General features: G+C 48.9%; 1 protein-coding gene across 10 annotated transcripts in view; it reads left to right on the top strand.

Moving 5' to 3' along the window:
- The window catches only part of LOC105701723 (protein roadkill), a 91,572-nt gene that overhangs the window by 63,004 nt on the left and 10,192 nt on the right, over positions 1-18,376 (top strand). For 5 of the 10 annotated variants that reach the window (XM_012428715.2, XM_012428717.2, XM_012428718.2 and 2 more), the window contains one exon: positions 14,725-14,869. In XM_012428715.2, coding sequence (XP_012284138.1) covers positions 14,725-14,869 — 145 coding nt within the window. Of the gene's footprint in view, positions 1-3; positions 510-14,724; positions 14,870-18,376 lie in introns of those variants that run through there. The other 5 variants (XM_012428712.2, XM_012428709.2, XM_012428708.2 and 2 more) reach the window with 2 other exon arrangements.

The raw sequence follows: 18,376 nt of genomic DNA, 5'->3' as shown, positions 1-18,376 counted from the left end.
GCACCGAGCTTCGTGCCGGAGGTCGGGAACGGTCGGGTGGGCAGTCGCGTCCGAGTCGCCAGCGCGCACGCCAGTCGACGAGCGTCAGCTGCCGGAGCGAGGTCGAGTCGCTCCCGTCCCAGTCGTTCATTCGGCCCTTCGCGCGTCCCTCCTCTCTCCGCCGGCCCTTCGTCCTGCCCATCGGGCGCGCCCTTGCCTGGAGGAGAAGCGATCGACGACGCCGCCTCGACCGGTAAACGCGCGCGAGTGACAGTGAAACGTGCCACGTTTAACGGTCGCCGACGCTCGCTGCCGGGTGGCGATCCGACGCGTACATTGATTCCTGCCCGTGTGAGGTGATGTCGCGCTCGCCAAGTCGCCCAGGGATACGCGCGCATGTGTCCGGTGGAATTTAGTAAGAAGACGCCGGCCGCCATTTTGGATACGCTATCGGTGCCGATCGCTGGATCATCTCATGTCAGGATGGCGCTCGCGCGGTACGTATATCCCGCGACGAGGACACACCACAAGTACGTGTACCGCAAGTACCCCGAAAATATGATTTTAGTTTAGGGGATTGCGTTTCCCCGAAGGACCCTCCAAGGGTACCTTTTCGACCGTTACCTTTACCTCGGAGACTAGGAGAGGCGGAAACGACCACGATCGGAAATCCGAGGGCTGTGCTTTTGCTTCGTTCTCGACTCACCACTCGGCGCGGCGTTCCGATCGGCATTCCGATCCGCATTCCTTTGTCTTTGACCTGCGACTTCCATTTTCGTCGCTCGCGTGAAATCCTCGATCTCTCGGGCTCTTCGCATGGCTGATTTGTAAATCTGACGGATTTTTTTAGGAATTGACACCTGTAGCGTTGTTTAAAAAAACGGATGTATAACCGAGTAAGTGATTCGAAGGTTTGGAATTTGGGTTACCCAAATGTGTTTTCTCTTTTTCTGTAATAAATTAGAAAATGTGATTTTGTCCCAATACTGGAACGGATACGTTGGAACTGTTTGAAGTACTTTCGAATTTCGAATTTAAACAGAAGTTTCGATAGAAGGATCAAAGGAAAATGAGAAAAAAAACTTTTTGGAAATAGCCTCCATACCGTTAAGGTTAATGTTTATATGTTTATATGTGACACGTTCTATCACATTCCACGTAGCGTAAATATGATAAAACGCGATATTGGAGTTACATGATTGACGTCAAATCACTTGATTTGTTTCTATCAGAATTTTATTTTTCAAGATATTCGTGGCGGGTGGTTTGATCATAAACTTTTATCGTTGGAAGACTGTCAACTATACGGTAAAAAATGAGTGAATGATGAGTTAAGTGGCATTGGGCCAAGGAGTTAATTAAAGTGAAGAGAACCTAATTTATTAAAGTTTAAAACAGTTTGAATTTTCAAACATTCCTGACGGGTAATCTATTTCATCCTAAACCCTTCCTTGTTAGGAAATTGTCAACTATTTGATCAGCGATTATCTAACTGCGGTATAAACGGCGTTAAGTCGAGGAGTTAATTCATGTGAAGAGCGAGAGAGATCGATGCGTTTGTTTAGCAATTACTCGGCGCACGTTCGAGGCGTGCTGCACCGTAAGGAAATTCCGGATTGCATTGTCGAGCGACTTTAATGGACTGCCGAGCGGTTCGCCCTCCGTCCCCTAATTAGTATGGAAGGCTCGAGTCGCGAGGCTCGGTACGATATGTCGATCGACGTCGAGAACGAAGAGCCCCGTATTCTTCCCGATGCTCGATTTTATTTATTCAAGCGTCGCGACGAGCAACGCTCTGGAAAACTGGTGGAAAGTATAAACGTTTCGCCTATGGCGAACTCTGCAACTTTTATCATCCCGGCCTATCGGCAGGCTTCGAAAGCGGGGTTCTCGGTTTATCGTAGGAAAAACATTGGGGAAGAAGGAAAAAAAGACGAGAAATTAAACGGCGATCCCTCGGGTATGAATAATCGGTGAGACGTTGCAAGCATTTTTTTTTAAAACAATGCGGTGGTTAATGTCACGTTAGACGCGTCTCGTTTGAAAAAATTCCAGTTGTAGATGGAGAAAACGCATACAGCGTAAAAGATGTACATTTCGAAGAGTTAGTCTTTATTCGACTTTTTTTTTTCCCCCCCCTCTTGAATCGATGCCAGTCGAGATATTCTATGATATGGTGTAGAAATTACTGAGGGGCGTCTATTTTCACTTCGAATGTGACATTTGCGCCAAGATTCGCTATCATATTCGCGAAGTTTCAAATTTAATCCTGTGTGTGCCTTTCGGAACTTTACCGGATTTCTTCCTTTTTCTTTTTCTTCTCCGCGCCGAGATATAGATTCGGGCGAAATATTTCTGGCCGATTGAAGTCTTATATCGGTAGCGCTCGTTGTCGGCCGTGACATTAGACTAGCCAGGCTACGTCGAGTCCATTGCACTCATAACGGTCCGCCGAGCGTGGAGAGGTTAGGTCGATCGCCGGTCGACCTAACCTAAAAGCCCGCCCGGGACGTTCCGATCGATGAGCGGTCGGACTCTACGTCGGCCACACGAGCACCGGTTAAAACTTCCGGTTGGCTCGTTCACGGCTCGCGAGTTTTGTCCCACCTCCCCCTTCGCTCGGTTTACTTTAACCTCGTAGACTCGGTACGCTTTTAATACGGAAGAAATGTATCATTACGTTGATGTGGCATTTCTAGTACGTAACGTAACGCGTAAAAGGAAAGAAGAAAAAAAAACGCCATGACTTATGCATCAACCCAATATTTCGTTGATATTTTCTCCCGTGAAACAGGTGTTTCAGAGAAAACACCGAACACTCCGATAATTCTATCAAATCCTAGTTCGTCTCAAACGTATTATCGATTCCTTCTAAGTCTTTCCCTCTCTTGAAGCGAATCGACTTCTCTTGCTGACGCGTTTATACACAGAAAATGTATCGACGATGAAACGGAATTGCAAGCTGAACTTAGGAGAATTTCTTGTTTGTAATTTGCCGTAATTTCATTCGATCCTTTGTTCATTGTGGCCAGTAAAGGCACGAGAGTTTCTTCTTCTTATTCTAGAAAGTGATTTTTCCGCTCGCGATCGATGTAAACGCGTCATCCTGTGAAGTCGATATTCGTCATGTCGTCTTGTGAAGTCGAAATTCTCGCGTCGAGATATATCTGCTGCATCGGACTATCGACATTGGAGGTCTCGTAGAACAGCTGGTGCAATAAGATTAAGAAGCATGGTGTACATGTTGTCTCCGGCCTTGGGGCGAGCGTGTGGTTGAGCATTGTTTGACATTGTCGTTATCAGCAAATGTCGCGCGCGCTATATATCCTCGTCTCCATCTCGCGTTGCTCGCCGTGTCCTTTGTCTCGTCTCCCGTGTTTGTCGCGCGAATGCGAGCCGTGAGCGAGAGAAAAAAAAAAAGCAAAAGACGTTTGCACTCTTAATGAAGGACGATACTGCTAATAAAGTTTTGCCGTTGCCGAGGCCTCACAGCGGTAATAATTGCAATGTCGGCGAAAATGTTTGCGATCGCATCGGACGTGTTAATGTAGCCGCACTAAGAGCTTCCTTTAGAAGAGATGCTTGCCAAATTGGCAAATAAAATTGTAGTAATAAGCAAAAAATGTATCATCGTTGTCTCTACTCAATCAAACGAGCGATATTCATTTTATTGTCATTGGTAAAGGATATCGCGACAATAAACAATATTTTTCATTGCACCGGGGAGGTAACGGGTCCTTTTATCGTTCGATCGGCGCCGAAATTTTGCTGACCCATTTTTAAGGGTGCACGGTATGTCGATGCGAGTTAAAGTTTTAGTTATGGTTATGAATTGCTTTTTTTTTTCTCCTGCCGGTAATTATAAACGGGACGTGGATTGCGTTCAGTCGGAGACGATTAACCGAGACCTCAAGTTTAGGATATCGTCGGAACTCTTGGAAAGGATGTGGTTAAACGCCTCGATATGCTTGAAAATATTTTTCCTCGGATCGAGACACGAACATTACATGAGCGGTTATCGCGTGATTCGCTTCTTACTTTATCTGAAATCAAAAATTTGTAGTTTTTAAAACGTGAGATCGAGACCCCGCCACCCATGGTCTTTTCCTTGATCTTGCACCCTGAAATCTTGCGCTCGTTCCCGGTTCTCCGGGGGGACGGACAACGATTTTTCCGGGCGAGGGTCACACGGAACGTCGCATCAGAATTCGGGGCCGATGGGAGAGCAAAACGTAGCCGGGCTCGGGTGCGAGCAAAACGACTCGGCGAGCGGAGCCGAGCACAAAGGAAAGAAGGGAAGAAGGGAAGGTCGGGGTGTCCTCGGTCCGCGGCGCAACCTTCATCTCAAGGGAACAGGGCCGTCCACACCCGGACCGCGGTCCCCGTTCCCCCTGTTCCCCTCGTTCGAGCCCCAACCAAGGCCGGGATCTCTCGAAATCCTGAACCCCTAGGGACCCCTACCAAAGAGTCCCGCCCCTCCCTCGGGAGAAAGAGGGAAAATCCTGGAAGAATCTCCCGTGAAAACTTGAAAGAAACCCCGCCGATTGCCCCAACATTCGTGTTATAATCCTTAACGAAGGATTACTTAATGCGCGACGAGGGTTAATCCCCCGACACCGGATGGTTACCAAACAAGGGATCGTAATCTTCGGTTAGCTTAATTTTCATCGGTACAACGCGAATTGTATTGATTCTAGATTAAGTAATCATGGTTGTCCGTCCCCTTTAACTGGCGGTCTTCCCGCCGAGCATCCCTTGGAAAAGGTAGAGACCGGCATCAGGATCATCGAGGACACGGGCGGGTCCCTGATAAGCTCGGATAAGCGATCTCCACCCCCTACGTCATTATCATCCAGCTTCCTCCTGGTTTGATTCCGACGTGGGTCATTCGCACCTGATTCGCGCTTCCCTAGGGAATAGGGCTTCTCCCTCTCTTTTTTTTTTTTGTTCGTTTTCGGTTCCCGTGGGTTCGATGCGCGGTTCCACGGGGGGAGGGAAGCGCGCAACCGCGATCCCCCCTTCTTTTTCTCTCGTTCGTCTCCCTCTTCCTCGTGGGCTCGGCTGCCCTCGTGGCGCAGGGCCACTGCCCCCTCGGACGTGGGATACCGGACGACCTTGGCTCTCATGGTCAATTCGCGAGAGGTCCTCCGCCTTGGACGGTCCCGAGAGCGTGCTCTCTTCTCTTATTAGCCCAATCGCGAGGTTTTTCTTCGTCCTGGCAAGAGCCTTCCGCGATATCGGGGCCCGTCTGGCCGAGGCTGTGATTAGGGTCCGGCCGACCGGATCGGATCGGACCAGACCGTACCGGGTCAGTTCCGACGGAGACAAACGTATTGCGAGTCCTCTTTGACTCCACTTTCACATCCCTTTAACTAGGGGGTCGAGAAAATCCGAGAACCGTCGAAAAGTCCAAGTTCACCCCGGACGGTACGCCTCTTTGACCAAAGTAAAATATACATCCGAGCCTCAACTCCTTGCGGCGAGTATTCTCCGAGATGAGAATTCACGCGCGAGTGCCGGCATCAAAAGCGAGGACGTGCATACAACCCGAGGATTGTAAAGGTTACCCTTTGTTCTTAATCAATTTCCACGCCTCGAGGGAGCCCTTGCATCCGCTCGTTTCGGCCCTCTCCAATGGTTCCCCTATCTCACTGTCTCTCTCTTCCCGTGCCGCCGACCTTACGCCTTGTTGTCGACTTGTCAGACTCGCTCTTAAGGGACTTTCTCGGAACGGGCAATAAATCTCTCTCCTTCTCTCTCCCGGTCCGGCGGGATGTGCCCTCTTCCTCCTTCGGGCCGACCGAGGGCGTTTCGTTGGACGGCGAGCGCGGCGGCTGGCCGCCTACGGCCAGGGTCGCGGGCGATCCGCAAAAATGTTCCGCATCGACCTCCCGCGCGTTCCAAGGTCGATCCCGAGCGGCCACCGCGGCGGTTCTCGCGTCGTGATGGAGAAAGGGGCCCCGGGAAGGGGAAAAGGTCGAGGCCTTTTGGGCCGCGGAGCTCCGATTCTACCTCAATGCCTTCTCTCTCTCTCGCTCCTACATACCTGACCGTCGCGCCGTCCTTCTCGCTCCCCTTCTTACCGGGAGACCGAGGCTGCGGGACTTACCTCTTCGTCGCCCCAAGGCGCCCTTCGTATGCGGGAGAAAGGGACGGAGCGACCTCTCGCGCCGACCAATCGCAGGCCGCGTCGCTGGCCAGGAGTGACAGGCGAGCTCGCGGTCGGGGCATGTATAGGGGCGGGAGGGGAACGGTGCCCTCAGAACGCGGCCCGCGGTTGCCCCGCGAGCACGTGGGACTAATCGCGGGAGATTTACGCGCGGTTCGACCGCCACTCTCCCGGGATTTATCGACGCGCGATCCTCCCCGACGATCCGCGGACGACGAACCCGTACCCGGTGAACGCCGAGCGACGGGGCACCTTCCTTGTGGAGGGCACGCGTGTTTACAGGAAACGCATTGAAGGGGGGGACAGAAATTACTCGCGCGATAAGTTATCGCCACGCGGAATTCTGTGAGATCTTTTGCGATCGCGGCTCTTGTCGGCTAATGTATGCTTTGTTAAAGGAAAAGTAATGCTATTGTAATTTTAGATTTTTTTTTAAGGTTTGTTTCACACGGTGCCCTAATTTTCGAGGATTCTCACGTAGAATTGACACATATTTTTGTTGAGAAATGAAATTTCACGAGCATCGGGCTCTTCCTTAGGGCCTCCACTGTCACGTGCCGAAGATAAAAATGATTATATTGGCGAAAAGTCTTATAAATATTATGTCGTTTTGGTACATATAGAATGATCCTTTCGTGACGCCTTAATGCAATTCTTGTCCAGGATGTACTTGTCTTTTGGGTCAGGCTTTATGAATAATAGAATATAGAGCCTGTGACTTTGTTCCGTTGGCATGTAACACGCGATATGTGTAATTAGATCATCCGACTACATGACCGGTCGCGAACAATACGCGGCGAAGCCTTGGCGTGGATTTTCCTTACGCCTGCTCTCCTTGCTAGCCGGGCACGCCGCGTTGCGGCCTTTTTGTCATTGGATTAAAAATCAATGCTCGCCTTTACGACGGTGGTGGGCTTTCCCTTGGATCGCTGCACGTGTGCCGTGAACTAGGCGCGATATTAGATAATCATCCGACGTTAGAATCAACGCGTAACCATCTGTGGGCAAACTTTTTTACGGCGCCCTTGAACAAGTTCGCCTTGTCTTATCGCGATTTATCCAATCTTGCCGCTAGCTGGGGCAATATTTTCCCACTTGGGTGTGTGCACTTCCTCGGCGTGTGCTTGCTAAGGGTAAAAAAAGAATACAGGAAGTGCAGATACCCGTGGCCAGATATTCAAATGAATGCCGGGTGACTAAGAGTAAGTTCGTGCCGTTTCTCGATTTGTCTCTCTTCGTTGTACCAAAGAAATATCGGCAAGGTGACGAGAGGTGTATTCCAAACATCGCCATATTTATCATGCCTTGACGTTACTCCCAATCAACCAAAAGATCTCGATGAGCTGGAGGAAAATGTTACCGCTAAATAAATTTAACAATTATTATACGAAAGCTCAAAACATTAATCGAGAAAAAATGATTAATCTTTGAAAATAATTTCAAGTTAAAATTTTAAAAGGTGTCTTTTGACACCTTTGGTAGAAATGGTGTTAATGAAATTTCCGTTTTACCGGCGAATGTCATGCTAACCGAGGATTAATAATCCACGGTTAGGTAACCGGCTCGATTTAAGGATTTAAACTCGAATAATTTGAACGTCTGAATCTTAAGCCTTTTTGTTAAGATTACAACTGTGGTCCGACATTTCTTTTCGCTGAAATATCTCTTGAGGCGAACCGTAAAAACAATTTACTCTGCCAAAGATCATCACTATCGTACCCGATCTCTCCTGTATGTGCATTCAGATCGGCAAGCCGCGTTATCGCTCGCTCGATGGAACAATGCTCGAGAGCCTTGGCGCGATATTTTCACACCTGTTTCCTCGCGGTCTTTGCCATTGAATTGGAAATCAATGCTCGCCTCGGCGATGTACTCGTCAGTCCGACACGCGCGATCGCGGCTAATGGAACTACGTCCAGGTATTATCGGCTCGTAGAGTCGATTTAACGGCGCCCTTGAAAACGCGGCCTTTGTCTTATCGCGGTGCGCGCACAGCTCGGAGACAATCGACGCCGCGCTCTCGGAAAATGATTTTCTCGTCTCGAACGCTTCCACTTCCTCCTCCAGCGCCTGAAATAAAGCCGACACAACGATACGATTCGGTAACAAGGGACGATCGGCCTTAAAAAAAAAAATCGTCGCAATCTTTTTGGCGATTTCCAACGACTTCCAGTAATATCCGCTTGCAACTGATATTTCCACGCGACTCCAGGCATTAAAGTCCACGCCTTCTTGAATACTTCCCAGCATGTTCCACAACAAGATTTATCCACCAGTTTAGGAATCCGATCGGTACGATTATACCAGCAGTAACGTGGGAAGCTTTCTCGGCAACTAAGTCTTGTTAGAAGCGCAAATGTCTTTTTTCGTGCGGCTAAGTTTCACCCCTTTACCTGTTGATCCATGCTCGATGATAACGCGTCGTCTCCGTAATTCCCGCGTCGAAGGACCTGGAAGGTCTTTACCGTTTGGATTTCCCTCCCTTCCCTTCCCTCATTCCCGCGGCGCGAGGGGTCGCTCTCTTTCGCTCCGCACTTTTAGCCGCGAGGCTACGTCCTCGCGGCAGCCTCGGAACGAATCGGCGTCCACGCCGATCCGCGGCGCCCTCGGAGAGTTAGCCTTTGTCTTATCACCCTCGCTCGCGCAGGCATTAGCCTTGACTCCGCGCCGCCTTTGCTCTACTAGCCGTCCCGCGAAACTCGCCTGCGCGCGCACGCGCCCATTAGCCCCGGCAGTCCTCACTCTCTGTCTCCGTCGCCCCCGCGGCTGCGCCCATACCTCTCTCTCTGTCTCCTCCCTCCCGCGCGGTTCGGCCCGCTCCGAGGGCTCGCCACGGGCCGTGACGCCTTAGGGGAAGCCTTTTCTCTCCTTATTACACCCCGAGAAAAGAAATTCATTTAACCGATGCGAATATTTCCTTTAATGGTCTCAATGAAATATCTCGTTAGTCCGATTTTCTTTGGCGCTATTAGAAGAAACGTGTCTCTCGTTCGATGTAATCGTTTATTTTCCTGGTGTACAGAAATAATTAAATTAAATTCACCCTCCGCAAGGATTGTCGGGGCTCGAGGTGGAGACCTCGCGAGGTCGAACCGCGGGGTCATGTGACCGGTCACGTGGCTCGCCAAGATGGCGGCGCGCGACGATTCGACGCCTCCTCCACTTTCGCCGGTCTGTCCGCCCCGAGCGACGCGACGTCTACGGCTACGCGACGCGAGGAGGCGTGCCGGATAATTATTCCCTCGGCTGGTCGGTCTCTCACCGATTACGGCATCGTTAATCCGCTATGGACTCCCCCTGGATTCTGGACTTTCTTCCACGGCGAACGCGCATGCGCATCACCTGGCGACACGTGCTCGAACTTCTGCATGTCGCCGTGTAACGCTGGGTAACGTCATCTGACGCCCTATAACGCCGGGCAATTCCATGTAATACCGTGGTTACGATGTGCAACGCCGCGTGTCACAATATAACCGCGAATAACACCGGGCTGCGCCTGAAATGTCGCGTCATAACATGGCAACGCCATATGACGTATATTGTTCTGTAATGAAACATCGTATAACACCATGCAAATAGGCCGTATTTTGCGCAATCCTGTATAACGCTGTATAACAGCCTATAGATCCGTGTAATACCGCATATCACCGTATGACCACCTACACCTACATGTAACGCCGTATAACGCTTTGGGATCGGGTAACGCACCCGCACGCGTCTCGTATCGCCGCGCCATTCACGGCCGCAAACCGTGAGCGTTTACGCTTTCCGAGCCGCGTTGTCACTCCACCGGGTCTATCTTTCTTTTCGATCTTGGCCTTGGGCTTCGGTAAATACCGCGGGACGAGAAAAATTTCCTCCATACGGACACATGGACGTTTACGCGCAGGGTGTTTCGATCGTGCTCATCGCGGCGTTTTAATTCCAGTAATTTCCCGTGGCCGAGAGGAAGAAAACGTTTCTTTTTCTGGAAACGTTCTCGTTTATATGGGAGGAGAGTTTTTTCGAGAATGTTTCTTTTTTTTTTTCTCTCTTAAGTGGGAAACGCCGTGAGAATGGAAACGCTCGCTTTGAGGTCGGCCATCCTCGGGACGAGGTGGAATCCGGGAAAGCCGATCGGTGGAACGAGGAAACGAGATTCGGCGGCGGAGAAACGGGCGTTTAACGGCTCCCCGCTGCTTTCCTTTCGTCGTGGTCCCTCACCCGGGGCCGCGGTTGCGCCATCGACTCTCGACTTCAATAATGGAAGGACGGCGTTTCTTTACGACCCGCCGATGTGTGTGCCTCGGTCCCGGAGTGCGTCGGACGAAATGAAAGCAGCCATTGTGCCCCGTGCCTCGTTCCCGTGACACTTTTTTAACGCCGGCCTCTCTCCCGAAGAGGACCCTCGGCGAGGAAGCCGCGCGACGATCTCGAATGACCATCCCGAATGGAGATTCCGAACCGGCGTTACGAAAGTCGATTACATCCGGCGATCCCGAGATGTGATACTAGACAGGGATACCAAATTATATTAATAATGCTCTTTCTTAAAAATAATAATAATAATAATAATAATAATAAAATAAATTCCAAATGGTGACTCTAAATAGCAATATACCCGGACGACGATTCCGAGGTACGATCCTAAACGGCGAACCCGAACGGCGATTTTAAGCTGCAATTTCATTCTGGGATCCTATGCGAAGACCCTAATAACGATCCTAAACGGCGATTTAAACAATCATTCTGAACGGTGATTTAAGACGGTGAGCTTAAACGGCGCGGCGGGACTAAACGACGATTCCAAAGGATGACCCCGAACGGTGATCCTAAACGGCGATTGTAAAGAATAATCCTAAGCGGGGAACGGAGACAGCGATCGTAAACTGCAGAGCGGTCCTAAACGTTAATTCCTAATTGGCGATTCCGAATAACGACTTTCAAAGTGGCCATCCCAAACGACGATTTCAAAATGGCGATCCCAAATAACGATTTCGATACGGCGATTCCAAAGATCTTAAATAACGACGGATCATCGTCTCTGCGTCGCAACGGCCTCTCATTTTTTTTTTCCCTCTCGTTGGCGGCAACGGCTCTCCGCCGAGAGTAGCCTGTCCCACTTTGATATGGATCTGACCTTAATCGTTCTAACGCCGTTCCTCGTTAGGCCACCACGTGGCGCGCGTACGAGGAAACCGAGTCTCTTCTCCGCCTATCGGGCGTACCCGAGAGCGGCAACACACTCGATTACGCAACCGTCAGCTGACTCTAGATTTCCCATTTGATCGGACGAGCCTCTCGGTGACACAGACGGGGTCAAGAGGCCAAAGATTCCTTCCCCTCCCGCCACCTTTTTTGTCCTCTATCTAAGACGCCGATAACGTTCTTCCCGCACCCCTATGTCCCTATGATTCGCCTACGAATAATTAGAAATAAAAATATTCACGATGAATTTATAAGAATAGAGTTCGCATACTTTCAACAAATAAGGTCGTATTCAAATTTCGATATATATATTTTATTATATATATTATATATATATATAATAAAAAATATATATAATGTCCTTTTCATATCAATTTATAAGACGCTTATGTAAGCCGATGATCCGGTTGTCACTCGAGATTTCCCGATCGGTGGCGTTTCTCGATCGGGAAACCAATGTCCATCGTCGCCTCAAATCGACGTCCTTCCCCGACGCCTCTCCGGCCTTGCCGGCCTTAATTGGATTCGTTAGCATTATCCGGTAATTGTCGGCAACGAGCAAGCGCGTTCGCAGAAAAAAAATTACGCCCCGCTATCGGGGCCAAATAATAAATCCCGTAATTGTGACGACGAGATTGGCCGGAAGCTGATAGGCGCGCCGTTGTTATTCGTTAATCCCGCGTGCTAAATTACAAGAGCTCAATGGAAAGTAATGTAAAGTATAATTATATTACAGTAGAGCGGGATAAGGGAAAGTTAGTTATATGCGAAACGGAGTAGACGCGCGTCGAAGAGATGCACGCTGAGAAAAAGGATTAGTTGACTCACAATTTTTTCAAAAATATCTTAATCGTTTAAATAAACTCCCCGTTTAAGACGTCGGGTTAAATCGACGTTATTAAAAAATTGCCGTAATTTGTATCCACGATTCGAGAATTCTCATCTGGTGCGTGGTCTCGTCATCTGCAGAAGTGTTGAAAAAAGACATTACCTTTATACGGAATTGTACGTACTGTCATGGGCGCCCTAAGGAAGAGCGTGGTGCTTATAAAATTTCATTTTGAATAAACAATTTTTTCTTCTATTTATCCCAGATTAGAACCAATAAAACATATATATTTTTTTTTTAATGAAACTATGAGCACCACGTTCTTCCTTAGAGCCTTCATAATCACGTGCTGAAGTTTCAAATGATTCGGTGCACCCAGTTTGGAGGAAAGTTGTATAAATATTTTGACGCTTTATATATACAGAATGACCCTTTCATATCATCTTAAAAAACCGTGGGCTTAGAAAATGAAAGTCAGTTGATTAAAGTCGATGATTTTAATCAGTCGATTTAAATCAACTCAACCCTGTATGTTGGTTCGAGAACGCGGGGACGTGGGAAGCTGCCTGGTCGATACGTCGATTTCATTCCGTTGCATGACGACCCGAATTGCAGTCGGGTGCACTCGGACTCGGAATCTCCCGATATATTCCCACTTGCACTCGGAACGGGGCCCTAAGTGAGACGGAACGGGGACTCCGATTTGGCAAGCCCTCGTCGGGTGCACCGGGAGTTACTATAATTACCCGGCTTGGTATAGGCGCAGTTTTCACTTAACTTCCTTGTTTTCACCGGCTCTCCGTTCTACTTTCCCCCGGGCCGAAGGCGCGTTCGGGCCGACGTGTCGAAATCGGCCGATCGAACGCGTTTCGATCCGCGGGAACCCGGGAGAGACCACTGGGCGAAAGGAAACGGGAGAGAGAAAGTCGCTCTCCGGGTTAGACTCGAAAACGCCGCCGAGTGTCCCCGGCGACGCTTTCTTGCCTGGCTGCGATTTGTCGAATGAATATCTACCCGGGAAAAAAAAAAAACAAGACATTTGCTCATGTAGCCATGAATATTGCTGATATTCTTCGCCTTCTTGCAAGAACAATTACAACTGCAAAAATATTTGCAAATATTTGAAAACTCCGCCGAGTGTCCCCGGCGACGCTTTCTTGCCTGGCTGCGATTTGTCGAATAAATATCTACCCGGAAAAAAAAAAAAAATTTGCGCATGTAACAATGAATATTGCTGATACATTTTTCGCCTTGATACTTGCTTCTCGTTCCTTTTATAACATTAATGTTCATAATTAATAAATTTCAATCCTGGGTAATGAGGCAATTTCGGGGCCTGACGATCGTTTTGATAGTTTGTACTTCGAGCCTGCTTGTCAGTTTTCGTATAACGTTAATCTTTGCAATTAATAAGGCGAACATTATCCGTAAGGAGTATTCTCGGGTCTTGACAATCGTTTTGCCCGGAGTCTCGTGACGATTGTGACGAGCCCTCGAGGAACGCGGAGGGAAACGACCGGACGCGGAACGAGCGTTCCGCGCGGCGGCCGCACGATGGGCCGCGCTTATTCCGCAACGGGTCCGGTGAACCTGAGCGGGGCTAACGCACTCCTGGCAGGCGGCATTTCCGCGCCGTGTTCACCGCACGTGAGCCCAATCGCGTGTCCTGCATACTCCTCTTCCTCTCGTTTTTCCCTCCGAGCGGCTTTTCCCTCTCCTTTCGTCTCTCCGTTTTTTCTCCTTCACTTGCCCGCGTTACTCGCTTCTTTTCTTTGTCCCTCTCTCTTTCCCTCCCTCTCTTTCTCTCTCCTATATCGGTAGGTTCATCGGGTCGATCAACTGTCGATGACCTCGAGGGTGCGAAGGGAAACGGCAGGGAAAGACACGTTTCGTCCACCTGACGACCGAATTGTCCTCTTATCGGGTTTAAGCTCTAAATCGGAGCGATTCTTATCACCCTGAGAAAATAAAAATGTCACTGAACCGAAGAAATATTTTTTGTATATTCCCTGAGAAATATTTTGTTAATTCACAGAATGTTTATTCGACTCGAATTAAATTAGATGCAACGTGTCATCGGAATTATGACGATTTATTATGAGTTTATTTGAGTCAAATAACTCGTTGAATTATCAAACTATTGCATCGACATTCAAGTGTAAATCCTTAAGCGAGATGAATTGCACGAATTAAAGATTAACTGATCACAGTTAATGCGGTGAGGTTGGATCGAAATGATCCAATTTCCGTTTAAGGGACGTCGAACCCTCTCCCTCATATTTAACTATCTCAATCTGAGAGTATCGGTGAAACGGCGTTTTTCCCGTTTTTCTTCCATTTCACGAATAGTCACTTTCTCCGTCCAAGTCGGCCGGTAAAAAACGGCATTTCCCGGCCGAGATGAGAAAGCGCACATCGGGTCTTCGGCGATCGAGTCGATTTAGCGATCTGGACGCGTTCGGGAAAGTTAATTATAAGGCCATCGGCGACGCTCACGCCGGAGATCGTTTCGCTATCTAACGAGTTTATTCGACCTTTTTCCCTTTCCTTCCTGTTGCAGACTTGCGGTGAGCGACTGTGCGCCTCAGACGTCGCGGGTCAGCTCGAACTTGCACAGCAGCAGTAGCATGGCGGTAAGCCGTGTCCCGAGCCCCCCGCCGCCGGAAGTCAACACCCCTGTCGCCGAAAATTGGTGTTATACGCAGGTACGTGTCCAACCTCACGTCCGATCGGTTCTTCCGCCCCGAGAAGAGGATTATGTACAGGGAAATAGTTATTTCGTCCTCCCTCCATCGTAAGTCCGATTTTCGGTGCCCGTCGAGCGGGGCGAAGGTTGCCTATTACGTTGCTATGTCACGTTTTGTCTCCCAAGGGAGGAAAGTAGCTACTTTTTGCCCGCATAAAGGTGGACTATGCTTTACCTCTCGAGGTAGGAAAATAGTCACTTTCCGACCGTGTAAAGTGGACTACGTAACGTTTTACTTTTCGAGGGAGAAAAGGAGTTATTTTCCGGTCGCATAAAAGTGGGATTTGGAAGGAAAAGTTAGTAGTGTGTCGATCTCTTGGGATCGATGAGATAGGTGGGGCGTTTTTATTAACAAATGCCTCGTACGACTAAATGATTTATCATTGTTTATAATAAATTTGTAAGCGATTTCGACAAGATCTCCATCGGCGGGTCGCGCCGTCACTCGACAGGCATTTAGAAACCGAACTTCCGGTTAGAAGGTAGGGTGAAAAATGGTATACGTATCTAGGGAGTTCCGTGGGCGATTACGACTCGTGTGTTGCCGCCCCCGTGCGTAATTGCCTACTTTCTCCCTCGTCACGTAATGTACTAATTTATGCGCCAAGGGTGAGAAGTAACCGTTTCCGGAGCAGAAATGATAAAAGGGCCCTGATCGGGACCTGAATATGGCATGATCATTTGCATTTTGTGCACTAACCGTTTCGTGGACGTCGGATGTATCCGAAACTGGGCGCGGAAGAGTTGGTTGATTTATAAAACATCAATGAGATTATAAATAGCGTTTAATAGTAGTCGGTTGAGTTTAGCTTTACCTCGGTTTCATTTCACTTCATAATTCATCTCGACGCCATTATCGGGTACGCCTTTAAGCCGATTAGGGGTAACTCGAGGAAGGGAATCGTCAGTATCGGAGCCAGAATTCCGTCCAGAGAAACCGCCTCCGTAGCTCTAGCACGTAACCGGCTCGATTCTAAGACGTTACGACACGGAGAAAGTAAAGGAACTCGATTCACGGCGTTCCTTGGGAAATTTTCGGGGGAGACGATCTCGGTCCGATCTCATATGGACTAGGATCTGGGATGTCGAGGTAACGAGTTCTTCTGGATCATCGGGGAATTGCGTCACCCGCCGATGACGATAACGATGATATCGGTGACGCTGATGACGGTTCCCTCGTGGGTCCCATATTTTTCTCGAGATCTTGATCTTCGAGTTCTTCAAGCCCGACATTGGTCCTGTCTTAAGTTTCATAAACGGTTGACTCCTCGGTTGCTCCTTACATGTCGCCTTAAAACCCATTAAGGTTCACGATTAGAGCTCCTAAGTAGAATCAAAATTTCGACTTAGGTCAATTCACTTAAAACACGTTCAAGGCGAACAATCATCCTCCATTACCCCAGTAATGGTGTCGTTGACCCTGACGATGACTTCAGAGCGTTGCCGAAGAAGGGCGACCCGCGCATCCTCGACGTCCATTTTTATCCTCGTTTCATCGCTTCCTCATATTCTCTTATTCTCCCATTTTCCAATTTCCTTATTTTCACATTTTCGTATTTACGCATTATCGTATTTTCACATTTTCGTATTTTCACATTTTCGAATTTTCACATTTTCGTATTTTCACATTTTCGTATTTACGCATTTTCGTATTTTCACATTTTCGTATTTTCACACTTTCGTATTTTCACACTTTCGTATTTTCGCATTCTCGCATTCACCCCGATACCGTCTTTCCTCGATTCGCGAAGGTGTGGAAGAGGTGCGTCGACGAGTCGGCGAGGACGCCCGCGTGACAGCACGCACTTTCATGGCGTTCCGAATCTATTTTTACTGCTCGCTCCCTTGCGAAGTTGAACGACCTGCAACTAGATATCTCGCTCGTCCTCTCCTCTCCTCCCCTCTCCTCCCCCCGCGGAATCCTCGTGAACTGGGAAGAAATATTCGGTCACGTCGTCTCCCCGTCGTCGTTATCGTTCTTATCGTCTCCATTCTCTCGTTTTCGCGTCCACTCGTCGAGAAGTCCGGAGTCGGGCGCACTTCTTGCAGATTTCCTCGTTTGGACTTTCCCTTAAAAATCTTCCTCCGTATCGCTCACCTTATCGCCCGATTTGGTGTATATCGATATCCGCGTCCTCTTCCGCTCTCTATGTAAGAAACTAAAACGGTTGAAAACCAGCGCACGAGAGAATGGGAAATGATTAGAAAAAACATGGCGCCCGGATCGCGAGGAAATGGGTCGTAAGCGTGTTCTAATCACTTTTACGAGCCATTTCTCCCTCCCGCGCGTTAACGGGCTCCTGCTTGCCTCTTTTCTTATTTTTACCATTCCTCTTTCTCCCTTTTCGCTACTTCGCGGGGTGGTAATCGTCATTCTCTCGGGCATCGTTCGTTACTGACGGCGGTTCCGAATTCGCGTTTTAAGGTAACGTGAAAGTGGCGTCAAGGAGGTACCGTTTATGAAACTTTTCTCCGAACTGGGTGTACCGAATCCTCACAAACTTAACAATGCGAATACGAATGCTATAAATGAAATTTCGCGCGATTCAGGACCTAGTTTAGGGTCTCCTTATAAAAAATAGGTAGTTCTGGTAAGGATGGCGAGTCGCGAGGTGTCGGTCGTTACTTTTCCCGGTTTCGCGCATAATTCGTCGTCCGCGGTTCCGACATCGCGAATCCAAAATGGCGGCATGGCGTAGCCACTTTTCCCAGTCCCCCCGAGTTTTCTCACTTTCCTTGTTTTCTTTTCGCGAGCCCCGAGGTCACTCGCCCCTTGCAAGCCCATCGCGATCCTCATCTCGTTCCTTCGTGTCTTTTCTCTCTCTCTATTTCTTCGCGTTCCTTCGAAGCGCCGCGCGTTTAAAAGAGGCGCCCGAGTGCGTTGCCCTCCTCCCCCCTTTCCGCCGCCCTCGCTTCCTCCGCCTCCTTTTCTCTCCCTTGCCCTCTCTTTCTCTTTCTCTCTCTCTCTTTCTCCTTTGCCGCACGCAACTCGCCGGTTTTCCCCTCCGTGTCTCCGTTCCCTATCGATTCTCCCACGACTCGTCGAATCGAAAGTCGATCCATGCTCCAGTTAGCTCCCGCAATGGCCGCTCCGCGAGACGCCGGGACTTCGTCTCCGTACTCTACTCGGATTTGCTCGCAATTTGAAGATTCTGACATTTTTTCCTACCCCCCGGTTTTCGCTATTTCTTGCGGGACATCGATGACCATTTTCTAAGCCGACCCTGAAGAACGTTTACACCGGAGGAGCACCCGACGAGGCGGGAGGGGAAATAAATTAGGTTGCCAATTTATTGATTACACTATCGCGTTACAGCTTTTCTCGTTATTCCAAATTCAACCCTTGTTATTACCCGCGCAACTTTACAACGTGAAAGTGGAGGTCATAAGGAAGGTCCCGACATCCATGAAAATTCAATTCTTTCTTTTTTTTTTTTAATTTATTTATAGGTATTTTAAAAATTTG

This window comes from Orussus abietinus, unplaced genomic scaffold (assembly GCF_000612105.2).
Source record: "Orussus abietinus isolate OABI.00-Male unplaced genomic scaffold, Oabi_2.0 scaffold30, whole genome shotgun sequence".
NCBI classification, from domain to species: Eukaryota; Metazoa; Arthropoda; class Insecta; order Hymenoptera; family Orussidae; genus Orussus; species Orussus abietinus.
The sequence above is the reverse complement of the archived record's forward strand: the minus strand, read 5'-3'. Positions and strand labels throughout refer to the sequence as shown.